Source organism: Myotis myotis, unplaced genomic scaffold, assembly GCF_014108235.1.
Source record: "Myotis myotis isolate mMyoMyo1 unplaced genomic scaffold, mMyoMyo1.p scaffold_m19_p_6, whole genome shotgun sequence".
Lineage (NCBI taxonomy): Eukaryota > Metazoa > Chordata > Mammalia > Chiroptera > Vespertilionidae > Myotis > Myotis myotis.
This window is the reverse complement of record NW_023416368.1, coordinates 96721105-96748865: the sequence shown is the minus strand read 5'-3', so window position 1 is coordinate 96748865 and position 27761 is coordinate 96721105. Positions and strand designations below refer to the sequence as shown.

At 52.9% G+C, this 27761-nt stretch overlaps 2 protein-coding genes and 1 long non-coding RNA gene across 7 annotated transcripts in view; 2 read left to right on the top strand and 1 right to left on the bottom strand.

Annotated features, from left to right (window-relative positions):
- LOC118657817 (tubulin epsilon and delta complex protein 2-like) overlaps positions 1-8202 on the top strand; it is a 33719-nt gene extending 25517 nt beyond the window's left edge. The window contains exons 2-3 of the mRNA XM_036312454.1: positions 6422-6618; positions 6721-8202. Coding sequence (XP_036168347.1) covers positions 6422-6618; positions 6721-7865 — 1342 coding nt within the window. The 3' untranslated portion in view covers positions 7866-8202. The remainder of the gene's footprint in view (positions 1-6421; positions 6619-6720) is intronic.
- Positions 1-26283, bottom strand: part of WNT3A (Wnt family member 3A) — a 71185-nt gene extending 44902 nt beyond the window's left edge. For 3 of the 5 annotated variants that reach the window (XR_004968359.1, XR_004968360.1, XM_036314395.1), the window contains exons 1-2: positions 25520-25810; positions 9458-9699 (exon numbers count right to left, since the gene is read on the bottom strand). Coding sequence is in view for 3 of the 5 variants with exons in the window: in XM_036314395.1 (XP_036170288.1) it covers positions 9458-9699; positions 25520-25590 (313 nt within the window). In the remaining 2 variants the exon portion in view is untranslated. Of the gene's footprint in view, positions 1-9457; positions 9700-10670; positions 14592-25519; positions 25811-26018 lie in introns of those variants that run through there. The other 2 variants (XM_036314398.1, XM_036314397.1) reach the window with 2 other exon arrangements.
- Positions 25142-27558, top strand: LOC118658756. Its single transcript, XR_004968361.1, has 3 exons — positions 25142-25530; positions 26411-26527; positions 27477-27558. It is a non-coding gene; the product is annotated as an uncharacterized LOC118658756 (long non-coding RNA).
- Positions 27559-27761: the final 203 nt, after the last annotated feature.

Here is a 27761-nt window from a genome sequence, read left to right as displayed (position 1 = left end):
GAGGACATTCAGAAAGCCAAGAGACATATGAAAACATGCTCAAAGTCACTAATCATCCGAGAGATGCAAATCAAAACAACAATGAGGTACCATCTCACACCTGTCAGACTGGCTATCATCAACAAATCAACAAACGACAAGTGCTGGAGAGGATGTGGAGAAAAAGGAACACTTGTGCACTGCTGGTGGGAATGCAGACTGGTGCAGCCACTATGGAAGACAGTATGGAGTTTCCTTAAAAAACTGAAAATGGAACTCCCATTTGACCCTGTGATCCCACTTCTAGGAATATATCCCAAGAAACCAGCAACACCAATCAGAAAGGATATATGCACCCCCATGTTCATAGCAGCACAATTCACCATAGCTAAGATCTGGAAACAGCCTAAGTGCCCATCAGTAGATGAATGGATTAGAAAACTGTGGTACATCTACACGATGGAATACTATGCTGCTCTAAAAAGGAAGGAACTCTTACCATTTGCAACGTCATGGATGGAACTGGAGAGCATTATGCTAAGTGAAATAAGCCAGTCAATGAAGGAAAAATACCACATGATCTCACTCATTCATGGATAATAGAGACCATTATAAACTTTTGAACAATAATAGATACAGAGGCAGAGCTGCCTCAAACAGATTGTCAAACTGCAGCGGGAAGGCCGGGGAGGGTTGGGGGGCAGGAGGTAGGGGGGTAAGAGATCAACTAAAGGACTTGTATGCATGCATATAAGCATAACCAGTGGACATAAGACATGGGGGGATAGGGGAGGCTAGGGGACTGTCTAGGGCGGGGGGATAAAATGGACACATATGTAATACCCTTTGTAATACTTTAAGCAATAAAAAAAAAAAGTGATTAAAAAAAAAAAAAACTTCCTGGAAATAAATGAAAATAAACACACAACAACCTAAAATCTCTGGGGCACAGCAAAAGCAGGTCTGAGAGGGAAGTTCATAGCACTACAGGCATACCTCAAAAAACAAGAAAAACCAGCAATAAACTATTTAACCCTACAACTTAAAGAACTAGAAAGAGAACAACAAGAAAAGCCCAGAGTAAGTAGAAGGAAGGAAATAATAAAGATGAGAGCAGAAATAAATGACATAGAGACTAAAAAAAATAAAATACAAAAAAATCAATGAAATCAAGAACTGGTTCTTTGAAAGGATAAAAAAAAATTGATAAACCATTAGCCAGACTCATCAAGAAACAAAGGGAGAGGACCTAAATAAATAAAATCAGAAACAAATGTGGAGGAGTAACCACTGACACCACAGAAATACAAAGGATTGTAAGAAAATACTATGAACAACTATACGCCAATAAGCTGGACAATGTGGATGAAATAGACAAATTCCTAGAAAAATATAAACTCCTAAAACTGAATCAGAAAGAATAAGAAAACCTGAATTAGCCAATAACAACTGGTGAAATAGAAACAGTAATAAAAAAAAATTCTCACCAAACAAAAGCCCAGGTCCAGACGGCTTCACAGGGGAGTTTTACCAAACTTTCAAAGAAGAACTAACACCTATACTTCTCAAACTATTTCAGAAAATCCAAGAGGAAGGAACACTTTCAAACTCTTTTTATAAGGCCAGCATTATCCTAATTCCAAAACCAGATAAAGGCACTACAAAGAAAGAGAATTACAAGCCAATATCCCTGATGAACATAGATGCTAAAATCCTCAACAAAATATTAGCAAATGGCATCCAGCAGTATATTAAAAAAATCATACACCATGATCAAGTGGGATTTATTCCAGAGATGCAAGGCTGGCACAATATTTGCAAATCAGTAAATGTGATACATCATATAAACAAGTTGAAAGACAAAAATAACATGATTATATTGATAGATGCAGAAATAGTATTTGACAAAATCCAACACCCATTTTTGATAAAAACTCTCAGCAAAGTGGGAATAGAGGAAGCATATCTCAACATGATGGGCATATATGACAAACCTACAGCCAACATCATACTCAATGGGCAAAAACTAAAACCATTTCCCCTAAGAACAGGAACAAGACAGGGTTGCCCACTTTCACCACTCCTGTTCGACATAGTACTGAAAATGCTAGACATAACGATTAGACAAGAAGAAGAAATAAAAGGCATCCAAATTGGAAAAGAAAGAGTAAAACTGTCACCATTCACAGATTACATGATATTGTACAAAGAAAACCCCAAAGACTCCATCAAAAAACTGCTAAACTTAATAAATGAATTTGGCAATGTAGCAGGATACAAAATTAACACTCAGAAATCTATGGCTTTTTTATATACCAACTAGAGGCCCGGTGCATGAAATTCATGCACAGGGGGTTTCCCTCAGCCCAGCCTGCACCCTTTCCAATCAGTGACCCCTTGGGAGATGTCCAACTGCCGGGTTAGGCCCAATCCCACATGGATCGGGCCTAACCTGGCAGTCGGACATCCTTCTTGCAATCTGGGACTGCTGGCTCCAAACCACTCACCTGCCTGCCTGCTGGTCACCCTAAACCACTCTGCCTGCCTGCCTGATTGCCCCTAACTGCCTTAGTCTGCCTGCCTGATTGCTCCTAACCACCTCTGCCTACCTGCCTGATCACCCCTAACTGCTCCCCTGCTGGCCTGATTGATCCCAACTGCTCTCCCCTGTCTGCCTGATCATGCCTAACTGCCCTCCCCTGCCAGCTTGGTTGCCCCTAATTGCCCCACCTACCAGCCTGGTCATCCCCAACTGGCCCCCTGCCAGCCTGGTCACCCCCAACAGCCCTCCCCTGCTGGTCTGATCTTGCCTCCAACTGCCCTCCTTTGCCTGCCTGGTTACCCCCAACTGCCCTCCCCTGCTGGCCTGATTGCTCCTAACCCCCTGCCGGCCCGATCTCGCTCCCAACTGCCCTCCCCTGCCAGCCTGATCGCCCCTAACTGCCTCTGCCTCGGCCCCCACCACCATGGCTTTGTCCGGAAGGAAGTTGGACATCTGGAAGATGGCCGATAGACCCAGTCTAATTAGCATATTACCCTTTTATTAGTATAGATAGATTATATAGGATAGGATTGCTTAAATGGGGCTTGGGGGAAGCCTTTTTCAGCAGGAGGAGATGCTCTTGACAGACAAAAATACATAATTCCTATATCTGGACTGATAGCCAGCCACTATATTGCCAAACCAGTTATTAAAAATTGAACTGCTTTCTTACACCTTACACCAAACAGCTGTTGCCTTAAAACCCCTCCTCAGCCCCCACCTTAGGTTCTGCCTTCGCAGTTCACCCAGATTAGGTTCTGATTGGTCAGTTTCTATACTAGTCAGTGTAAAAAGCTCCGCCTCCTAGGCAGCCATTGGTTCTGGGAAATCCAGAACGACACCAGCTGTCCGGGCCTATCTCCAGGCCTGATCCGCAGCCTCCGCAGTGGCTGATCCGTAGTGGCTGATCCGCAGTGGCTGCGATCAAGACCTGCCCCTATCTCTGGGCCTGATCCACAGCGGCCACGGCAGCTGTGGATCAGGCCTTGCCTCTCTCTCTCTCTGGGCCTTGCCAGCAGCCACAGTGGCTGCTGATCAGGCCCTGCCTCTCTCTCCAGGCCTCTCTCTGGGCCTGATCCACAGCCACCTCAGCAGCGGTGAGGTTGTTAAGCTTCCAGCCCAGCCTCAGGCCGGAGGCTAATGACCTCACTGCGCCCTCCTTGCCCCGCCCACCCCCCACCCCACCCACCCACCTGCCACCAGCCTTGTTGTGATAGGAGCCTGTGGGCCGTGGGGGAAGGACCAAGAGGTGCTCCATGCACTTCCTGGTGACCGGTCATCCACCTGGTCTGTTTAGGTCATGACAGCCCTAGGCTATTATTAGTATAGATGATAAACTCATTTTTTTTTGCAAAAAAAGAAATTAAGATACTTAGGAATAAAGTTAACTAAGGAAGTAAAAGACCTGTACTTGGAAAACTACAGGAGGTTGGAAAAAGAGATAGAGGAAGACATAAACAAATGGAAGAATATACCGTGTTCATGGATTGGTAGAATCGACATCATTAAAATGTCCATACTACCTAAAGCAATCTATAGATTCAATGCAATCCCCATTAAGATACCAACAGAATATTTCACAGACCTACAACAAACTCTCCAAAAATTCATATGGAATAAAAAAAGACCCCAAATAGATGCTGCAATCTTGAGAAAGAAGAACAAAATTGGAGGTATCACAATACCAGATATCAAGCTATATTACAAGCCACTTTTCTCAAAACTGCCTGGTACTGGCACAAGAACAGACATATAGACCAATGGAACAGAACAGAGAACCCAGAAATTGACCTAAGTCATTATGCTCAATTAATACTTGACAAAGGAGGCATGAGCATATAATGGAGTCAAGGCAGTCTCTTCAATAAATGGTGTTGGGAAAATTGGACAGATACATGCAAAAAATGAAACTAGACCACCAACTTACACCATACAGAAGAATAAACTCAAAATGGATAAAGGACTTAAACATAAAATGGGAAACCATAAAAATCTTAAAGGAATCCACAGGCAACAAAATATCAAACATGGGCAATGGTTCTCAACCTGTGGGTCGCGACCCCTTTGGGGGTCGAACGACCCTTTCACAGGGGTCACCTAAGACCATCGGAAAACACATATATAATTACATATTATTTTTGTGATTAATCACTATGCTTTAATTATGTTCAATTTGTAACAATGAAATTGGGGGTCACCACAACATGTGGAACTGTATTAAAGGGTCACAACATTAGGAAGGTTGAGAACCACTGTTCTAAGGCAATGGAAACTAAGGAGAAAATAAACAAATGGGACTACATCAAAATAAAAAGCTTCTGCACAGCAAAAGAAACCATCAACAGAACAACAAGAAAGCCCACTGCTTGAGAGAACATATTTGCCAATGTTATCTCCAAGAAGGGTTTAATCTGCAAAATTTACAGGGAACTCATACAACTTAACAAAAGGAAGATAAACAATCCAATCAAAAAAGGGGCAAAGGACCTCAATAGACACTTTTCGAAAGAGGACATACAGAAGGCCAAGAGACATATGAAAACGTGCTCAAAGTCACTAATCATTGGAGAAAAGCAAATCAAAATGACAATGAGGTACCATCTCATACCTGTCAGAATAGCTGTCATCAACAAATCAACAAAGAACAAGTGCTGGCAAGCATGTGGAGAAAAAGGAACCCTATTGCACTGCTGGTGGGAATGCAGACGGGTGCAGCCACTGAGGAAAACAGTATGAAGTTTCCTCAAAAAGTTAAAAATGGAACTCCCATTTGACCCAGTAATCCCACTTCTAGGAATATATCCCAAGAAATCAGAAACACCAATCAGAAAGGATATATGCATCTGTATGTTCATAGCAGCACAATTCACAATAGCTAAGATTTGGAAACAGCCTATGTGCCCATCAGCAGATGAATGGATTAAAAACTGTGGTACATCTATACAATGGAATACTACTTTGTAAAAAAGAAGGAACTCTTACCATTTGCAACAGCATGGATGGACCTAAAGCAAAATAAGTGAAATTATGCTAAGCGAAATAAACCAGTCAGAGAAAGATAAATATCTCATGATCTCACTCCTTTGTGGAATAAAATGAACAACATAAACTGATGAACAAAAATAGATCCAGAGGAAAAAATATTTTAGACTATAATAGAAATAATCCTGTTATTTGCAGTTTTTAATATTTCCTACAACTTTTGTGATATTATACTATGTTAGTACAGTTTTGGTAATATTATTATATTTAAAATCTTTTTCTTGAAATATTAATTTTTCTTGCATGTAATTTATAATAATAAAAGCATAATATGCTAATTAGACTGAACAGCCAAATGACCTTCCAGATGTCATTCCGGACGTCCTTCCAGATGACCTTCTGGATGAAGCTGCAGCGGCGGGGGCCAAGGCAGAGGCGATTAGGGGTGATCAGGCAGGCATGCAGAGTGGTTAGGGGTGATCAGGCAGGCAGGTGAGCAGTTAGGGGCAATCAGACAGGCAGAGGCAGTTAGAAGCCAGTGGTCCTGGATTGCGAGAGGGATGTCCGACTGCCTGCGGATCAGGCTTAAAGCAGCAGTCGGACATCTCCTGAGGGGTCCTGGATGGCGAGAGGGTGCAGGCCAGGCTGAGGGGACCACCCCCCGCCACTGGTGCATGAATTTCGTGCACCAGGCCTCTAGTATTATTATATTTAAAATCGTTGTTCTTGAAATATTAATGTTTATTGCATGTAACATTATTATACTTAAAATCTTTTTTCTTGAAATATTAATGTTTATTGCATGTAAAATTATTATACTTAAAATATTTTTTCTTGAAATATTAATGTTTATTGCATGTAACATTATTATAATTAAAATCTTTTTTATTGAAATACTAAAAAATACTCTTAAAAAAGAAACAACAGGCTCGGTTGCTCACGCCGGCTGGTGGCCGAGCTGCAGGACGCCCTGGACACCTGTGCCGAGCGGCAGCGGCAGCTGGAGCAGAGCCTGCGGGTCTCCCGGAGGCTGCTGCGGGCCTGGGAACCAGCGGAGACCCCGACTCCGGAGCCAACCCCAGGTCCAGAAACGAATGAAGAGGCCCCGTCTCCAGGTAAACCTCAGCCACCCAGCTCCAAGTGCTGCCCCTAGCCTGCCTTCTGCATGCAGCGGTAAGAAGGACAGTGGTGACGGACCGCTGTATTGGCTTCCACAGCATGCACACCCAGCCCCCAAGACCTCAAGGAGCTGGAGCTTCTAACCCAGGCACTGCAGAAGGCTGTACACGTGCGAAAAGGCATATCTAAGGCTGGAAAAAGAGACAATGCCTCCAGCCTAAAGTCTGGGTCCATTGCCACTTCGGCTACCACAGCCGCTGCCCCACACTGGGCTTCTCAAACAAAACTCCCCAGGGGCACCCGCCAGGCCACCAGGCCTGCCAAGGGCCTCCCTAAGCCTAGGCTTCTGTCCGCGGGGGATCAGACCTGTGCAGGGAGAGGGCCCCTAGCTGCCAAGCCTGGACCCGGCCTCAGGGACCCACAGAAAGCTCCATCGGCTGCTCCTCAGGCCCCAGAAGCCTTCACACTCAAGGAGAAGGGGACGCTGCTGCAGCTGCCCATGGCCTTCAGGAAGGCGGCTTCTCAGAACTCCTGCCTGTGGGCCCAGCTCAGCTCTACACAGACCAGCGACTCCATGGATGCCACTACGTCCTCTAAAACCCAGTTCCTCCAGAAAATGCAGGTGACTTCAGGCTGGCCTAGCTCCAGGCTCAGTGCTGCAGAGGTGGAGGCAGAGGTAGGGCGCCTGCAGAAGGCTTGCTCGCTGCTAAGACTGAGAATGGAGGAAGAGCTCACAAGAGACCCCAAGGACTGGATGCAGGAGTACCGTGGCCTGCTCACCTTGGAAGGGCTACAGGCCATTGTGGGGCAGTGCCTCCACAGGCTGCGGGAACTGCAGGCAGAGGAGAGTGGCAAAGAGGTGCCTGGCTGTCACCCCAGGAGGCCACATTCCACCGTCCTCACAGAAGTGGTGGAACAGCAGCTGGGGCCCTGGCCTGAGGAGAGGCCCCCCATGGCCTCATTGCCTTGCGGAGGAGGAGCAGATCCCACCTGGAGCCCCCAGCTGCTTCTCTACTCCAGCAAGCAGGAGCTGCAAACCCTGGCAGCCCTCAGGCTTCGGGTGGACATGCTGGACCAGCAAATCCACCTGGAAAAGGTCCTGATGGCAGAACTTCTCCCCTTGGTGAGCATGCAGGAGCCACTGGGAGCGCCCCAGCTGGCGCTTTGCCGGGCTGTGCACAGCCTACTCTGTGAGGGAGGCCAGCGCTTCCTCACCATCCTTCGAGATGAACCTGCTGACTGAACCCTTCCTGTGACTGGGCAAGCTGGTTCTGGGTCTACTGGGAGAGCACCCCTTCTCTGGTCAGAGTTAAATGAACAGGAATTGAGGGGATTCACCGGTGCAGTGGCCTGGCTTGAGATGGCTGTACTCCCCTGGAAAACCAGGTTTCTAAGGGGAAGGAATGGACCCCTGGCTCTTCCTGAGGAACTAGGTCCCTTCTCATAGCTGCTAATCCTGGTCAGGGCTCAGCTGGGCCCTCCACAGGCTGGGGGGAACAGAGGCCAATGGGGATTTTTCTTAGTTACCTCTATTTTCTCTCACTTTAGACTTAAAAAGCTGCTTGTGTGACATTAAAACTACTTTAGAAATTAAAAAAAAAGAAAAAAAAAAGAAAAAAAAAAAAAAGAAACAACAAAAAAACTTAAACAGAATTATCCTGAGACCAAGCAATTCTACTCATCCACTCCAAAGTCTTTGAAAACGGTTGTACTAAAATGTTCATAGCAGCACTATTTACAATGGCCAAGAGTTGAAAAAACCCAATGTCCATCAACGATGAATGGATAATAAAATGTGGTATATCCATATAGTGGGATATTATTCAGTAATAAAAGGAATGAAGTGCTGTAACATGTTACAGTGCAGATAAATCTTGAAAACATTCCGCTAAGTGAATGAAAGGAGTCCCTCTCTCCCACTCTCCACTTCCTTCCCTTCCCACTTGCCCATGTGGCCCAGCTCCCATATAGTGATGGAGCCCAGGCCACATGTAGAGGCCCACTAATCGCCAGATGTGAGAGAGAACAGGGACTGGCGGAGGGGCACAGACCAATCTGGGTGTGCTGCACTCTGATTTGTTGGGACGTATGACACAGCATCATTGTCCAAACCTGAGATTTTCAACCTTTTTCATCTCATGACATACATAAACTAATTACTAAAATTCTGCAGCACATAAAATATATATATAGTTATAATTTTGATTCATTTACACTGGATGGCTATTTTGTTCCCTGTTATTTTAAAATCTGACATTCTAAGGAAAAAGAGGTCAGTGCCTCTAACTAAATAGTCAGGTAATGCATGTTTTAAATATTCTTGTGGCACACTGGCTGAAAATCGCTGGTTTAAACCATGATGTTTTGAGAAAATTTGCTCTTCACCAAAAGTTAACCAACATGCAGCCCTCCTCATCTTCCTCTCCTTCCCAAATAACCACTGGCTCCAGGGCCCTGGATAGCTTCCCTCATGTGCCTCTTGGCCCCCACTTCTCTCCCTTCCTGTCTTTTAAAAAAAATTTTAAAAAAATTTTTCTTTTAATTGTGTTTTCTCTCTAAGACCAGCCTTAAGTGCAATTTCCTTCTGGGGAAGGGAAGTCAGAGACATCTGTGTGATCCTGTGTCCTTCCTGAGCTCCAGGAGCCCCCTCAGAGCCAGTGACCATGGGAAGAAACCACATCAGAGATGCCGATATCACCAGGTGTGTGCAGCACTGCCCACCTGTTGGAGGTGCTGCTCCTATGACCAGGGGCAGGTGAGACACGAGGGCAGAGAAGGGCAGCTGGATTGGGCCTGCTGCACCAACAGGCTGCCACCTCCACCTGGAAGGCATACCTTTGTCCAGCACAGGGCCAAAGATGGCCAGGCTGTTGTTGATGGTGGTGCAGTTCCACCTGCGGCCACGGAACTGGTGCTGGCACTCCTCAATGCTGATCCTGACGCCCTCTGCCACGCTGGGCATGATCTCCACGTAGTTCCGACAGAAGCGCAGCTGTTTGGGTACTAGGCCTGGGATGCTGGCACAAAGGATGGGCTGTGTGCCCAGGGACGAGTACTGGGGCCCGACAGCCAGGGACCTGGGGGAGAAGGGCAAAGAGGCCTGGTGAGTGGGAGAGCTGCCCTGGCAGCCTTTGAAACAGGAGCAGAAGCTGGGTCTGCCCTGGAGGGAGTATGAAGGTCCTTTTCTTTGGGGCACTTGTGCATTCCAGGGTGAGATGTGCTTCCACCCTGGAGGTAGCTTGTCCTTACACTGTGCCTGAGATTTAGCACAAAACCTCAAGATGTGCCTGTGGAGTGGTGGGGAGTAAATCAAGGAGGGATGGAGGCCACTTGCTGCCCAGAGGAGGGGCTGCTGGTTGGGGGCAGGAGTGAGGGTAAGGTGGGCACAGCAGTGGCTGAACCACAGCTCCTCCCCGCCCCCCACCCCCGGGCCAGCCCCACAGAAGTAAAAACATGTCCCAAGGAAGATGTGCTCAAGAACATTCACAGGACTGTGAGCGTGCACGCAGACAGGAAGCACTGAGAGTGCAGCAGGGAGGTGTGGCTACAAGACAGAGCTTCTGCAGGGGAATCCCCTGGGAGACAGAGGAGTGAGAGCAGCAGAGAGGCCTGACAGATGCCTGAGTTCCATTTCTCTAAGACAAAAGCTGACCAAACCATGGATGGAATCAAAAACCAGAGAGGTGATTTCCACATGCACACGGGGGGGCGGGAGGGTGGGGGGGCGGGACGGGCCTGACTGGGGCAAAGAGAAGCGTTTCTCAGGCTGCAGAATGGTCCCCTCTACCCACAGGCACCTGACTTTTAATGAAGTAAAATGACATAAAAAGAGAGAAAACTTTGTTTCTCAGTCACACCAGCCACATGTGGCCCAAGGCTACCATGGTGGAGGGTTACCTATGGGACATTTCAGAGCCTGTGGAGAGTTCTACTGGACCACAGGGGATGAGGGTGACAGAGTGCTCTGTGTTGATGGGGGAGTTGACTACACATGTGTTTGTGTGTCAGACTGATTGAATCATTTTCATTTTACTGTACATAATTGTACCTTGGTTTAAAAAAATGACCAGGTCCTCTTGGCAGGAGGAGTGAGAGTTTATTTAATCCGGCAGGTGATACACAGTCCTGCTACCTGTGGACTTATCGTTTCCATAGTGGGTACTCCACCATCCTGCCGCCATGAACATGTCCATCTCCACAGTGGTTCCTGTGGTCCTGCCATCTGTATACGCATCCATTTCAGTAGTGGGTGCCCGCTATCCTGCCACCTGTGGATATGTCCATCTCTGCAGCGGGTGCCCTATGGTCCTGCTGCTCATGGACGTGTTCATCTCTGCGGTGGTTGGTGGCACTTATAGGCAGAGCTCTGCATCTCAGTACCTCCTTCATGCTTGTGAATGGTGCCAGGCTGTGCAATCTTCTCTTCCATCAGCTGCCGATACCACTGAGGGTCTGCAGGGTCTCTGGGAAAGGGCTGTGGAGACCTTCAGGTTGGTGGGGGAGGCCCCAGATCCAGGAGCACTGCTGGGTGGGAGATTCTAGGGGACCAACAACCATGGCTTCTGAATGCACCATCATCATCAAAGATCGGCTGTCTCTTAGCATAGAGGTACCCATGCTCACTCAGGCCATGGGCTGTGCATACTCTGTCCTCTTTCTCCTCAGGGAGCCCAGTCCCTCCTTATTCTGGACTGTGTGGTGCAGGGTGTCCCAGGCCCAGGTCCAGAGCAGCCCCTGGGTCCTTGCTTATCTGGGAGCTTGCTAGCTGGGCTCCAGGTGGGAAGGCCTGTTTCTCCTTCCTTGTTTGGTGCGACTGAGGAAATGGCAGCTTTATTAATGCCTCAGCCAGAACTCCTAGGGCTTCTTCTTATTCAGTACCTCCTCTCCCCTGGGAGGGCTGAGCCCCGAGAAGATGGGACAAGGCTTCTGTGTCCCTCATTACCCACATTATGATACTTGTATTTGGTGAGTCCTACTCTAAGTAACTCAGTTCCATCTAGCTCTGATGAGAGCAATCGAGGACAGAAACAAACCTGCTCTCTGAAGTAGGAAGCGGACCCTATCATGTTTCCCACTCCCGTCTCCAAAATCTTCAAAACCTTCTCCTTGCCTGAGGCACAAAGCCCGTGCCCTTGAGCTCCTGAGTGCCTGCCGCCTGATTGGCTCAGAGAACATTTCCTCATTGCACAGTCCTGCTAGGGTCTGGATCTCTCCAGCTCCTTCCTCTCACACCATGGGGCCCTGCACTCCGGCCACACCAGCCTCCCTACACACTCCCTGTTTCCTGCACAGAGCTTTCTCCCACTCATGCAGACTGCCACACAGAACACCCTCTCTCTCCTGCAGACCCCTGCTCCTTGCCCCTCGGCAGGCAGCATGTATACAATTCCATCTTATTTACTTCACCAGCTGCAGATGGAGGCTGGAGAAAGGGCAACTTCTCCTTGGAAGTCCTGAAAGTCCTGAATGCAGGGTTTCACATGTATGACATCCTCTCATCCCATGCCCTCCTGCCCAAACCCCTCAACAGCCTGTGTGTTCCCACCATTCCTGGGCACTCTCCCTTCCTCCAGATCATGTGCACTTCTCAGGGGTCAAACCTGTCTTCTTCAAGAGTGCCAACCCACCCTGCAGTCAGATGTCCTAATGAAGCCAAGCTTCCTTCCCATCGGTGCTGGCCCCCGTGTCCCTGAGCCTGGGAGTGGTCTGGCACTTCCAAACCAGACTTCTAGTCCCTTGCATGTCCCCGCCCTAATATTCCAGAGCACTCCCCATCCTGCCCATTATTTGCTCGAAAGCCACAAACCAGCCATGACTTCGTGCCAGACACCACAGGCCTCCCCTCATCTCCATTTGAATCTGTTTCCCTGGTGTGGTGTGCAACGGTGGGGCTGGCTCATTCATTCACTCGTTGTGAGCCTCAGTGAATGCCGAGCCCTGGGCCAGGCCTGACTCTCAACTGCTCATAGTCCCAGGATCCCAAAGTTTCCAGAAAGGCCAGCCCTCTGCTCTCACTTTACTGTTTGGTCTTCTCTTGGAAGCATCCTGTAACCTGCTCCTGGCTCTCCTACACCCTTGCCCTGCATGGATGGGCTGTCTCCACTATTCCTCTGAGACCCCTGTGCCAACCTGGTACTTGGCTTCCTGATGGATAAGCAAGGATCAAGTGGACAGATGGCAGGATGCACTGAGGTCAGCTGTCTCTGCCCTCGGAAGCAATCAGTTGGTTAGGGTAAGGCCTCCAGGCTGAGAAGTGGGCCTGGCCTGGCTCCAGGACAGGGCAGGGATGGGTGGACAAGAGGAGACAGTGGTGGGAGACAGTCTGTAGCTAACCTGCACACCCCCTGCCTCTCTTGGCCACTTGGAAACAGAGAACCATAAAGAGAATGTGCAGTGCCCAAAGCCCTGGTTATCCTCACAACCTCCACTTCCTGTCCAGTCCACTCAGTCAGTTTTTACAACACCCACCTACCAGATGCCTTGTCCCGGCCCCAGGGACTGCGCAGCCTGTGTAGACTCTGTGTGTGAATGGCTCTTCCTGCCCCAGACTGAGGTTTGCGTCTGTTTCTGAAGCTTGGTGTCCCCACTTCTGACCACACCTGGTAAGAAGCAGGTGCCGGGCTCCACATCAAGGACTAGGGACCAAAATCCTCTTTGTGGCACATCCACCAGGCGCATGCCCACCCGCACTGGGCACTAGTGGGATTGACCTGAAACCACAGCACCAGGGGTGGGGGTGACACCCTCTGCAGTGATGGTGAGATGCAGGTGTAGAGGCCCCGGGAACCGTGTGGCTGGCTGATTGTCCATCAGGAAGCCAGGTGGGGAGAGGAGCACGGTGGCTCCGGCTTCTTCAGCAGCTTCCACAGGCCTCCTGTCGGGGAGCCCATCTCTCACTAGAAGGAAAATTCATGTCGATGTTGACTTAGAGTCTCAGACAGAAAGACAAGATGACTCCATCTCTCTGTCTTTGCCAGTCTCAAGGTGCTGGCCCCTGCCAGATGTGAGGCCAGGATGTATTCTGTGTGGGGGTACAGGAGGGGCAAGGCACTAACCCCAGAACCCCACAGCTCCCACACCTCCCACAGAGCCTGCACCACCTCGGCCCTTCCCATCTTCCTTCTTGCCTACAAGCCAAGGCCAGGGCAGAAAGATTGGACCCACCCTGCTTCCTTCACACCCCAGGACTCTGCTCTAGGGGAAGCAGAGAGGGTCTCTCAAGTTAATAGCCTCTCCCAAGTTCATTTCTGGGGGTGCTAAATCAGCTCCCACCTGCCTCCTCCGGGCTCTCCTCTGGGCAGGCCCGGGCTCGTCACCTCCCTGAGTGAGGCCAGGATGCCAATGGCCGCCAGCCCAGATGCCGCTCCAGCTGCTCCAGCCTCCACCAACCCTAGCAGGATCCCTCTCCCACCCCTTTAATTTCTTGAATTACTTCCAGGAAGGTTTTTCTGCTCAAGAACCGGGTGACTAAGGGGGTCTGGGCAATGCAGACCCTGTCTGAGGAAGACTGAGAGCAGAGGATAGAGCGTGGGGGGGGGGCAGGTTGGGGGTGTCCCTTTCTACAAGGGCAGGGGATGTTGAGCAGGAGGAGGGCAGGAGAGGGCCAAGAGGGCTAATTGGGCCACCAAATGTTGGCTAGGTCTTAAAGGATAAATTGAACCATTAAAAAATCATATAAAAAATCCAATACGTTCACTAACCTTATGTGAGCGTATCATTTCACAACATCTACATTATCAAATCTTTGCACTGTACACCTGAACCTCACACAATGCCATGTGTCACCTGAATCTCAATAAAGCTGGGAAAGCATCCACACTGCACACACCCAGGACCCAGATTTCTCACCGAGGAGAAAGTAGATGTCCCTAGGCCCGTGGTTGGCAAACTGCAGCTCAAGAGCCACATGCGGCTCTTTGGCCCCTTTGAGTGTGGCTCTTCCTAAGCCTTAGGAGTACCCTAATTAAGTTAATAACAATGTACCTACCTATATAGTTTAAGTTTAAAAAATTTGGCTCTCAAAAGAAATTTCAATCGTTGTACTGTTGATATTTGGCTCTTTTGACAAATGAGTTTGCAGACCACTACCCTAGCCAATCAATAATTGGAAACCAGAGTCTATAACTCCCTCCCCCCACACACTTCCAGGCGGAAGTGGGAGGCTCTGGGCGGGGCTGAGGGCTAGATGGGAAGGTGGGGAAGAGCCTCCACCTGCAGCAGTGGCTGTCTGGGGCTCAGTCTCCTGGGACTGCCATGTACTGGCCTCTCCTAAGGACTAGAGGCAGCACAGAATGGGATGGGGTAGGAAAAAAACATCCACAAGAGACTGGTGACGTTGGCCATGTGTGGCTAGTGGCACTGCACAGGACGGGCTCTCCACCTGACAAACGTGCCCCTTATACAAGATGTGAGCATGAGGGGAAGTGGACACAGCGTGGGAATGGGTGGTAGAATTCATCTTGAATCAAGAGAAGACACAGTTATGAGGAAGCAGCAGACTGACTGCAGCCGCAGCACAAGGCTGTGATTCGGGAGCGAGCCTGTCTCTTTGTTGAGCCGACGCCTGGGCTGAGAGTGCCAATGCATTCTGTACTCTCTGGCTCCACCATCATCTGAGATGAAAGTGTCTGCTTTCTCCTGGTGAATCTGGCTCAGAAACTGCCAACAGTGCTGCAGTTTGCCACCGTGTTCATAGTTGAAGGTGAGCCCAACTGCGGTTTGTGGTGGGTGCAAATAGAGATGCCATCTCCTGTCCCAGAGGCTGGCACTGAGGCTACTCCGAGTGTTTGTGGGGGGTTGCGTGCTGTGGGAAGGCAGGGCGTGGCTCCTCCTGCCTCACCACCCACTGAGCCTAGACCAGGGGTGGGCAAACTTTTTGACTCGAGGGCCACAATGGGTTCTTAAACTGGACCGGAGGGCCGGAACAAAAGCATGGATGGAGTGTTTGTGTGAACTAATATAAATTCAAAGTAAACATCATTACATAAAAGGTATGGTCTTTTATTTCAATAGTTTTATTCCGGGCCGTAGTTTGCCCACGGCTGGCCTAGACTCTACTGTGGCCCCAAGAGCCCCCACCCTGCTGCCCCGACTGTGATAGACAGCAGATCACAATAGCTGTATCGGCAGGACCTGTGGTGGAGAGTGGATGTCAATCAGAGCCCACCACGAGTTGTTTTCACAGCACAACCTCCAGCTGGGGGTGAAGTCAGCGCCCTCTGGAGCTGCTGAGGGTCCGAGATGGAGGGGCCAGAAAGTGGCCCCTAGGAGCTACAAACCACAAGACCGACAGCTGCCAGTACATGGAGACTGGGTCCCCTCACCACAAGGGCCTGAGTTTGACGGCTAGATGAGGTTGGGAGCATGTTCTTCCCAGACTGGCCACTTTGATTTTGGTGTCATGAGACCCTGAGCAAGAAACCCTGACAAACTACCCAGCTTCTGACCTGAACTAATGAATGGGTGCCACCTGAAGCACTGAGTCTGGTCACTTGTTACACAGTATAGACTGGTGTACCCTGACTCCTCCTCGGCTCACAGGGTGCTTCTCTCTCAGACCTTGAGACAGAACCTCATGGGCTGATAGGCCTTCCATGTGTAGCTTGAGGGTCCATGCCAGTGCCACTTTCACCAGCCAGTCATCAAGATCTTTAGATAGCTCTTCCAGCTCTTCACCTCAGCCAGCACCACCTCTCCCCGCAGCCCGGTGCCCTTCTCTCTCAGAGGGTGGTTATTGCTTCCTTCCAAACCCCTGGCATTGCTTGGGCCTCTGCCTGCAGTTAGCCACTGCCCAACCCCTTACTTGGCCCACCTGCCCTGTCACTGTCACCTCAGCCCGGCTCACTATGTGACTCCCTTCAATCTGCACAAACTATGGAGGTGGTTCCCAGGACCCTCTGTACCGGGAGGCCATGGCTCAGAGGAAGACACTGGCCAACAGATAGCTGCCTTCTCACTATGTCCTCATCTGGCAGAGAGAAGGAGTTCCTCTTCTCTAAGGACAGTGATCCTATCTCCTAACATCACATTGGGGGTCAGAGCTTCAACATGTGGATTTGGAGGACATGGACATGTAGTCCAGACAATCAGTATGGTGTACATCATATTAGTAAACAAAACCCACCAGCCATCACTACACTCATGTGGCCCATTTCCATCATGGAACCGTCATCAAGGGGGAACCCGTGTGGTGGCCCCTGCCTGTCCCCTGCCTGGTTGACTTTGCCTGCAGCTAGGGAACTTTTTGTGCTTTGGTTTCCCCATCTGACACACCAGGTGGCTGGGTGAGAGCTGGGTCCTCCCAGGGTGACCCTGACTTGACAGCATGCACAGCACAGGACCTGTTAGAAACTCGAGTTCCCTGAGCCTGCTGAGTCAGAAACTTGCCCTGGGACAGGGGTTCTGATTCTGGGTAACTGAGGGTGTGTCCAGCTCTGAGTGTGAGGTTGCAATGCCTCCCTGTTGGCAAGGAGACCCCTTGAGAGGCCTCTTCAAGTCCAAACCCTTGGGTCTGGCAGCCAGGTTTCCCTCTGGTTTCTGCTTCCGGACCCCAAGGCTTCTGGGGATGTCCAATGCCACCTCAGTCAGACCCAGGAAGGCAGCATCTGACCCGGTCAGGAGTGGGGCAAGACATGAGCCCTTACCCCCTACAGCCCCATCCATCTCCACGAGGCGCCATTCACTTCCCTCCAGCCCAGTGACCCAGAACCAGAGATGAGCATGTGACCAGGGCCCGGCCCACGTGTCCCTTCAGAGGCACCAACAGAAGGAGGCGGAGCCAGTGGTGAATGTTCCAAAGCCATGACATGGGAAGGGCGATGCCTGAGGGGAAGTGACAGCCTGCTCCCCAGCCTGAGGAGACAAACTGGAGACTCTGTCCAGCAGTAATGAGAGGGGCTCTTGGGAGGGGCCTCAGTCAACCCGAGCCCACGCTGAGCTCTCACCTAGAGCCTGGGTGGCAGGTTGATCCTCCAGTCTCCCCTGAGCCCCTTATGCACTGCACAAAAACGCAAATTGGGGTCACTCACAGGAGTAATGACAGTGTCCAGGTGAGCACTGGCGGTGGGACCCTGAAATCTATTACCCCTTTTTTAATCCAGGTCACAGCAAGGTCTTGACCCTACCTCAGGGGTACCATGTATTTCCTCCTCCTCATGGCCTTTGCTACAAAAGGATGTTTCAGCCGATGGCCACTTTGGGGGTTGGCCAGCCCTTCCCTGATGGCCCCTGGGATTGTGGCCCTGGGAACAACAGGGACATGAGGGCCTGCCCATCCTGAGGAGAGGACTGAAGGCCACCTGCCCTCGCTTCACCCATTTCCTCTACCTGCTCCTGGCCACGTGATTCACCCTTGCATTTCCCTTCCTCTGCCAACCCTGAGGTGCAGGATGGCATCCCAGGAGGGGCCCACACATTAGCAGAATTTTAGCTGCCCAGCTGGACATCACACCCCGATGTCCCACAAGCCTCTCAAAATCAGTGTCCTACACTGAATTCACCCCCAGATGCGTCACTCTTCCTCCTCCTGGCCCCCGAGTTCTGAGCCTTTACCCTGGATCCCAGCTCAGGAGAGACCCTCCCTGCAGGAGTGTCCACACAGCAGAAAGGGCCCACAGTCAGACATAGCACATCCATACCACAGACCTGAGTAACTGCTCTCACCATCACTCAGAAGGCCCAGAGATTCCAAAAATGCTCAATGGACAAGGCAAGCCTTGAAATGCAGAACACAAACTGCTCCGTGCAGTTTTTACAACCAGGAAAAATGTGTGAGTGAAATGAAAAGAACCCGCAGTATTAAGTCGGTGGGATGGCAAAGTTGTCTTTTTTCCAAGATGGGGGGTGTCACCTTCAGCCCAGAATACACCACGTGCAAAGTGGCCCCTAGGCTTGGTTCCACTTGTGACTGGGGCCATGTGAACCACGGCTGCGCTAGCACTGGTGGTTTTCCTCCTTCCTCGCTCACTCCTGTTGAAGACGACACTGCAGAGGCTGGGCGCCTTGCCAGACTGTCTTACTTGGAATAGAGGCGGCACTGGCTGTGACATGCAGGGGGGCAGGCTGTCCAGAACCCAGTCTGGCTGATGGCCTTCGCCGTGTGGACTTTACCATGATTTTGTGGTGGGGCCAGAGGAAGAAGAGGCTGGGCAGAGGCATAAATTCCCAGTCAGAGAGGCTGGCTCTGTGCACTGTCCAGGCGGGTCTGGATGGGCGGCAGGATCTCAGGTGAGCATTTTGCGAGCTCTGTAGGTGGGGCCTCTGCTGGGCCTGCAGGGCAGGATGTGGGCCACGTTCTATCTGAGGCTCCCAGAGGGAGGTGAGCAGTGGGGACGTGTGTCCTTATACCTTGGCGTCCCTAGGGCACATTCAACCCCACATCATTAGGCCACCTCTTCCAGGAAGCACCCTGTGCCCCAGCCCTGCTGTCTGCTTTCTTGTCCCAATGAGGCTCTCCACGTTTCTGCACGTCCTCCCATGTCTGGGCCATGAGGTGTCTCTCCCAGACGGCAAAGCCATGCCTTCTCTTGTCCTTTGAGGGCACAGAGCAGGCACAGAGTGGGCACTGAGCTCTGCCTAGGTCCCAGGAGAACAAGGAGGTCCAGTGGCCTCTGCTGTCCACCCTGTGGGGTCTCTGGCAAGAAGGGTCCTGGTTTGTCCAGGGGTCTCCTCCTTGATGACACACGAGGCCTCCAGAGCATCTGTCCTGTCGGAATTGCTGTCTTCTAAGATCAGAGCCTTCCCACAGGAGGAAGAGGGTCCTGTCCTGAGATCTGAGGCCCCAAGTGTGGGCTGGTTGCCCTGAGGATTGATGGCTGCCTGGCTTGATGGACGGGCTCTGCTCCTCTGGGTGGAACTGTTCAAGAGCCACAAGGAGCCGAGGCTCCCCGATGGGTGCAGACCTGCCTGAGGGAGAACCTCCAGGCTCTACACGCCAAGGGGACCCCAGGGAAGGCAGCATGCCTCCTCTCTCTCTCTTCCACTTGGAAGACCCTGCCCTCGGAGCTTGAGCACGTTTTCTTTGGGGAGGGCCAATGGGAGAGGGGTCCCAGGACCCACCCCTCCCTGCCCAGTGCATGACCCTGCCTGTAGCCCTCCCAGCACTCCCGACCCACCAGGCCAGAAAGCATTACTGACACATACTTTGAGCAAGTCCCAGCAGGTGGGCAGAAGCTCGAGTGCCTGCGGCCAAGCATTTGCCCGCTTCCCTGGGCGGCAGCGGCGGCACGTTTTTGTCTGGGAAGGAATGTGGAAGCGCCAAAGCATTAAACACCTCCAGGGTGTCACCTGTGGAGGCTTGGAGGGAGATCGAGGTAGCGCTCCCCAATGAGTCATGGGCACCCGGCCCCAGAATGGGGAACTCAGAGGGTGCTGTAAAAACATTCAGCTATGTCCTCATGTCCCTCAGCTCAGGCCACCTCATTATGGCTTGTTTTTCGTGGGAAAGATTCTACTGGTTCATTCACTCATTTGTTCATTCAACAAAATCTTACCAGCAATTTCAGGGGTAAAGGGTGCAAAGGGAGGAAGAATGAATCCCCTCATGGGATTTCACAGCGGTGATGCAGGGACAGTCCTGTGACAATTTCACAAAGAGAGGGAGATTGAACTGGGCGCAGGCAGCCCGACTGTGGTCTCTTTCCCCACAACCTGAGACCCAGTCAGCTCATGTCCAGCCCAGCGTGGGTGCGCAGGCAGGCTGTCTCCGCTCTTTGTGCCGGGGCTTCTCTGCAAGATCCACTCAGTATAGTGCATGTCTGACACCAGCTGTTGAACAAACAAGCTACTCAAACTGCCGACTGCACTGGCAGAGTTTAGGGAAATGACCAGGAGGGCTGTCAGCTGCAGTGGTGAACACCAGGTGTCCATGGGCCCACGCGGCAGCAGGCTGTCCCTTTCCATGCCTCCAGGATGGGCAGCCCACCACCTCCCACGCACCAGCACCGGGATTGCTCTCAGATTCAGGGAGCCTTTCCTACTCGGAGCCAAAACCCACCTCCTGGCCCCCAGCAGCTCCTGGCCCCCACCTCTCAGACCCCACACAGCAGTGTGGGGTCCAACACTTCCCAGTCCTCCAACTGCCCTTAAATAGGGCAAATACAAGGCCTCACATTTGGTTCAAAAATCCAAATGCAGTACCGGGTGGTGAAGCAAAAGGGCACTTGTCCTTTGGGCTGCCTGCTGCAGGGGACTCGGACTCCAGGCAGACAGATGCTTTTCAAACTCGCTAGAGAACAGCTGTATTTTGAGTTTTCTTTTTAAACACCTAATCCATTATAAAATACCTAAAAATGCGGCAGTGCAGGCACTGCCAGGACCCATGCACATTTTTTTTTAAAATATGTTTTTATTGATTTCAGCAAAAGGAAGGAAAAAGGAGAGAGATAGAAATCTCAATGATCATCAGCTGCTTTCTGCATGCCCCCTACTGGGGATTGAGCCGGAAACCTGGGCATGTGCCCTGAGGGGAATCAAACTGTGACTTCCTGGTTCATGGGTGGAGACATTCAACCACTAAGCCACACCGGCGGCCCCACACACGTATTTTTTAAAAATATTTTTATTGATTTTTAGAGAGAGAGGAAGGGAGAGGAAGAAACATCAATGATGAGAGAGAATCATTGATTGGATGCCTCCTACATGCCCCCTATTGGGGATCGAGCCCACAACCCGGGCATGTGCTGACGCTCTCTCCACTGAGCCAAACCAGCTGGGGCCTCACCCACGTATTCTTAATTTCTGTTCTTGTTTCTTCATGGACAACCTGTGGACTACACTCCGTATAACCGACCTTTCCATGGACAGGTGGTACATCCCGGCCCTGCTTTCTGTCCTGGGCCACACCTGCAGGACAGGACCAGGTACTTCCCATCCTGAGGCTGGAGACTTGCACAGGGTACCCACCATGAAGAGTATAATTTGCAGCCTCTCTGAGACTGCTCTTCCTACATGTATTCATCCTGTTCTCCTGACACAAAGGATTCTAGCAAGTTTATGCAAATAAAACAGAAAACCACTTCATAAAAATTGATAACAAGCCCAGCAAAATGGAGGGCAGCCCATCTGGGAGGAGCTGCCACACCCAGACCCCAGATAGAGGCCTGAGTGTTTGGGTGGCTAAGTCAGAGGGTCAGATGTCAGTGTGTTTGTGAGGGGTCAAGATGAGGGAGAGCAGACTTGGTAGTTGTATGAACCAGTGTTCTGACCATATAGCTTCTGTCTGTGGCCATTTCTGACATTGCCCCTCAGGACAAGGATGTCCGTTTGTGGTTCTGTGCAGAACACTGTTCCTAGTTCCCCAGGGTCCTGCAACACTGGGGGTGTCAGCTGGCGCCGGGATTTCTCTAGTTTTATAAGCTAGCTATGACCATCACCAGCCTCAGGGGTGCAGAGACAGACAGAGGTGGGGAGAGAGAGAGAGAGAGAAAGAGAGAGGATTGGAGAGAGACAGGGGGCAGGGCCACCCTGGGAAGGCACATTGGATGCAGCTCACAGAGGCAGGGCAGGTCCGGAATCTTGCCCACTTGGCCCTGCCTATCTAAGAAGCCTGAATCTTTCTCAGTCCTTCTCCTCCTCTCCTCCCCCTCCTTCTCCTCCTCTTTGCCCATGCTGGGAGGCTGAGGGTCCTGGGCAATGCCTCTACAACTCTCCTTCACCTGCTCCTGAACTCAACACGCATATTCATCCCATAAACAGTGGGGCCCACTGAGGGAGGCCTACGTCTCACCATCAGAATGAGAGGAGCCTGTGGGGAGGGCCACCACAGAGGAGGTTTCAGAAGGTGAGGGCAGGTGATGGCCTTCTTTGGGGGCTAGAAGGAGCAGGAGGGCTGGACACATGCTCTTGGCTGGTGCCTACATGCCCAGGTGTGTCAGGGCTTAGCGGGGTCTGGGGAGGAAGATGAGAGACTGGAGAGGAGGGAGAGGCAGGGAGCACATCCCAGCCTCTGTGCTGGCCGAAGAGTGGGAGCAGGCTGGACTCAGCCTCACTGCACTGCTTAGCTGGGGGGACATCTGCTCCAAGGCATGGCCTCTGTGCTGGGGAGCCTGCAGTCCAGCAGGGGCTAGTGAGGGGCCAGGCAGCTGGAAGGGGGTTGCTACAGGGAACGGGGGGCAGGCTGCCTGTGCAGGTGAAATCAGGGCAGTAGCTCTGAGAAGTAAGGTGTGGGATTGACCTGGAGAGCAGGAGGGTGAGGATGGAGGCAGCAGATGGTCTATGCTACTGGGGGGTGGGAAGTGGAAGGAAGGCGCCCAAAGCACAACAGGTCTCACCTTGCCCACGGGAGGGGGGCGCTCTCTACAGGGCTCTGCGTCCCCTAGACTTGATGCCTCTCCTGTGTTCCCAGGGGGCCTCCACTTAACTCTGACTCTTTAGGAACGAAGCCTGGTGTGGGGAGGGAGCACTGGCCAAGGGTGTCAGGTGCCCAGACCCCTCCCTTCTCTGGGCTCCCACCTTCACCTGTTACCCCAAAGCACATGCTCCTGCAGGGCTCCGCAGCTCTTAGAACCATTTCACCTTTGGACTTTGGGCCTCAGGCATTGAACAACACTCTGAGGTGGTCCTGAGGAGCCTGTGCCCTTCAGGTCCCCACAGGCTGCTGCTCCTCCTTTCCCTCCTCCTCTCCCTCCACCCTCCCACCAAGAGCCACACCAACTTCAAAAGCCTAATTACTCCTGACTTGGGCTGTTTCCTGGCTATTTCTCAGGTGAGGAAGTCCCCATCACTTTCACTTTTATATGTGAGCTGCTGGGGTGGGGAAAAGGAATGGGATAGTAACTTCCTTTGGGGCAGGAAGGGTGAAACAGAACAGCCAATTAGGGAGGCTGGGCGTGAAGGTGAGAAGTTATAAAGGGAGGGTCCCTCAGGCCCCCTTGTGGGCGATGGGCAGGAGAAGAGAGGAGCCACCTGTGGGAGCTCGGGACAGGTGGGGCTGAAGATAGAGGCTTTTCCTGCTGTAACCCCCATCTTTCCATGAGCCCTTCTCTGTTCTGCTTGTGTGCCCTGTGGGGAGACAGCACCCCTCCGGTATCCAGCTGGCCTGGGAGCAGAGAGGAGGAGGGGAAATCGGTGGTCCCCAGGAGCCCTGAGGTTGTGTCCACCAGATTCACTTCTTCTCAGGAAATAGAGAATCACTGAGTGTGCAAACAAAGTAGGGTTCCATGACACCCCTACCCTCTGGGGCCACAGGCTGCCCTGCACTCTTGCTTGGGTGGGTGCCTAGTGGTAGCTCCTGGAGAGAGGACCCCCTGAGTTGATCTGGAGAAGATCAGGTTAGGGTCCATTTAGACAGAACACACATGGCTCAGGTGAAAGGAGTGACACACGTGTGTTGTGGGGGGCAAGGCTACGGTCCCGCGGGCCCAACAGGACAAAGCTCTCAGTGCGTGAGGCTGGTGACAGGGCCCTTCTTTACGAGAGCAGCGCGAGGGTGAAGGCGCTTCCTCCTGCGCCCAGGAATGCAGCGGCGGTTCTAATTAGAAGCCAGCGAGGGAGCTGGCGGCCGCGGGCCCTCTGGACGCGCTCCCTGGCTTCCCCCACGGCTGGTGGCGCAAGCGTCAGTGTCCCCGCGTCCGAGGCACGCTCCGCGCAGCCCGCGCTCTGGGGACACCGGAGCTGCAGGTGACACGCGGGTGCGGGGCGCACCAGGGTCTCCGAGGCGCGTCCCCGACACTCTACCGCCCAATCCCGGCCCCCGGACCCGCCCCATCGACCGTTCCGCTCCGCCCCGCCTGGCTGCGCCTGGACCGTAGTTCCCACCCCGGGCGCCCCCACTCTTGAACAATCTCGAAGAGAAAAATTATTATCGGATTAGATGTACTTGGGCTCGCTGGGTCTCCCCCTTCCCCTCGGCGTAATTATTATAATTCCAGGCAAGCCGTCGGAAAGGGTTCCTGGGAGGGTGTGTGCAGAGCGCGAAAGTGTGTGGGGAGGCTTCTCTCCAACTCTGAGTCTCTTCCAATGGCGCGCCCGGCCCCTCGGCGCCCGCTTTCCCCGCAGGGGGCTTGGGGTGACGCTGACTGTGAGGCTCCTGCCTCATCAGATGCCAGGAGGGAGAGCCACCCTGACCCGCCTCCCCCCATTTGTGCTGTAAATTCTCGGGATCCTTCCCGCAGTTTGTCTGCACTTCCATGACCAGCTTTAGGTTGGTCTTACAGAGATGTGCCTGGTCTGGGGCAGAGGACAGAGCGCCCTAGCCTTCTCCGAGGTGGGTTCCAGGGCCTCTCCCTCAGGAAACCTCAAACTCGATGCTCACTCCCTCTGCTCCTCTGGGCAACTCCTTCTGGCTATGGGAGTCCAGGCCGACGGCTCACAGACAGGGCCCCTGGGGACACTGTCGCCGGGAAAGCGGAGGGAGGCACGGAGAGCCTGGCACTGGCCCCACTGCGCCTGCCGCTCCTGGCCAGTCCCCACTGCTGTCTTTACGTAACTGCGCTGCCCCGAGCTGTTCGGTCTTGTCTCAACGACTTTGTTTTAAGGTGTGTGTGTGTGTGTGTGTGTGTGTGTGTGTGTGTGTGTGTAAGACACGGTCCTTAAGAAAAATCTCTGGCGGATTTCTCTCTCCCAGCTCGCCCTCCCCGCTTCGTTTGGACTCAGGCTGCCCAGACGTTCGTGACATCTGTGCGGACCCTTTTCCCGCCTCTCTCCAGCCCACTGTTCGCCTCGTCTCTCGCCGGGGCCCCTCTTGGCCCGGAGATCAATGTCCCCGGAAGCTCCGCCACCCGCATCCCAGCCCTGGCCCGAACAGGTCAAAAGAGGCCGCCAAGGAAAACCACCGGGTGCCCACGGCCCGCGGAATCGAAGGGGTAGGGCGTGGGCTCCGGGCCACTGCGGGCCCTGCCCGAGGGGATGGCGGCTGAGGGCGCACAGAGGCCGCGGCGAACGCGAGGAAGGCTCACTCACCACCAGATCGGGTAGCTGCCCAACGCCTGCTTCACGCTGTAGAGGAATAAGAAGTACCCAAGCGGGGCCATCGCGGGGAGGCAGAGCGCGGGCGCCAGGCGGGCCGGGGCCCTGGAAGCTGGCGGGCGGCGGCGCTGGGTTTTCTTGCTGCCACAGGGTGTGCGGGGTGCGCGGGCGCTCGCGGGTGTGCGGGCTCCGAGGGCGGCGCTGCGCCAGGTGGGCCGGCGGCGGGGCGGCGGGCCCCGGCCCAAGGCAGCGCGGGACGGCGGGGGCGGGGCAGCGCCGCGGGGGGCGCCCGCCGGGGCCCTGGCCGGGGCGGGGCAGGGAGGGCCGGGCTGGGGGCGGGCGGGGCTCTGGGAACTGGCGCTACGAACGCGCTGGCCCCTCCCGCGGCCGCGGGATGCGCAGGGTGCGCTGGATGCACCCAGTGTTCAGGAATTGCTGTCAGATGCGGGGGGTGGGGGGATGATGGGGAGGGAACTACCGCCTGCCGACCCACCTGGACGGCGTGGTCGGCAATCATCCTCTTTGAGCTCCCCGGCCGCGCCTGGCGTTTGGAGCCCTGCGCGCCCTGCGCTCACCGTGAGACGCGCTGTGCTGTTTTCGCTCTTGCTTCTGCTGTGTCTCGCGCTCTGTCCCTTGCCCTCATGGTGGCCGGGCTGCCGCTCCCTTCCATCCATCTCTTTGCCAGTTCTTCCGAGGCCGGCCCCACAAGCCGCGCCTTGCTAGTCCGCTGGGATCCAGGTTGCCCGAGCAGCTCAGCCGACGGAGATGGGCTGGGCTGGGAACGGCGGCCCTGGGGACAGGGCGTCCAGGGTGCAACCACGTACCTGAAGGTTAAGATTGAGAAACAGGTGGTGACGCCCCCGCTTTCTTCCCACACCCCACCAGGAAAGAGAACGCGGGATCTCCTGGTATTTTGGGGTGGCGCGCGCAGCTGTGCCCTGAGCTCTGGGACCTCGGATCACCGGGTCTGACAGGGCCCAGAAGGGATTTCTGACAACGGAGGTAAGCCTTATGGTTCTGCTGACTGGGGAGGGAGAGACCAGAAAGGGAAAGTGACTTATCCGAGATCTCACGGAGTGGCTCTCTAGCTCTGGCTTGCAGTCCATTGTGTGGCTGTCTGCATATTCATCCGTAGCCCAGGGAGACACAGGAGCTATTATTTGGGGAGGAGAGGGAAGAGGTCACCCCTTACTCCAGTTTTCCCTGGTGCACATGATAATAACAGGTGAGATGCTTGCGCCCATGGGAGACTGGTCGGTTTCAATTATGCTGTGAGGAGAGCAGAGCGGGAATTCGTGTCATTGTTTGGGGCCTGGAGGGGGGGGGGAGGGGGAGTAGAACTGGGCCTAGAAATCCTAAGCAGGGGCTCTGCCATGATGCCGCGTTTCCTATGACCACTGCTCAGACAGCCTCTGAGTTGTGTTACACTGTACAGTGTGGTCTGCAGAATGTGTTGGCCCCATAGAGGGGTCCCACAGAGAGGCCCCAGTTCAGGGGTGGCTCGATGTCCCTTCAGATTTAGTACTGGCTGGAGACCCAGAGGCAGGTCTCACCCCCAGCATGCTGCCTGCTCATCTGCAAAGGGAGCCCTGGGGCCTGTGGATGCCAGCCCTGTGGCACCTGGTGACTTGCATCAGGAGCCCTTTCCCAATGTGGAGCGAAGTCTTTGTATTTCCAGGAAAGCTCTTTTCCCTTCACCAGCTTTGGGATCCAGTTTTGTCCACGTATGCTCCTCCCTACACCCCTCCACTGAGTCAACAAATGCCCCCCACCCACTGAGGGAAGGAGAAGGGATTCTGGAATGAGATGGGTGGGCAGGAGGGAGCTAGATTGTCCTCTGGACTTCCATTCTCCCTCAGAGAAAACTCCGCCCAATTATCAAATTACTGGGGATGTGGGCTGTGGGAGTGGGGTGGGAGCCACACTGCAGCTCCTACCCCTGCCTCTCCAGGTGCTCGGCCTGCCTGGGATTAGAGCTTCGACGAGGATCCCCCAGACAAAGGGGTGGATCCATACACAGGGGTGGCCATCCCACCGGGATGGAGCAGGTAGGTCTTGCCTCTTCAGTCCTCCATCCTGCCCCTCACCTGCTTGGGCCCTCTAGGCTCCCCCTGCTGCTCTCCTCTTTCCTGGGCCTTGTCATCTGTGGTGCTAGGTGGTGGGGAGGGAATAGAGAGTGAAAGGTGAATGCTGCCACTCCCAGGTGAAGCCTCCCTATTCTGGAGAGTTACCTGAA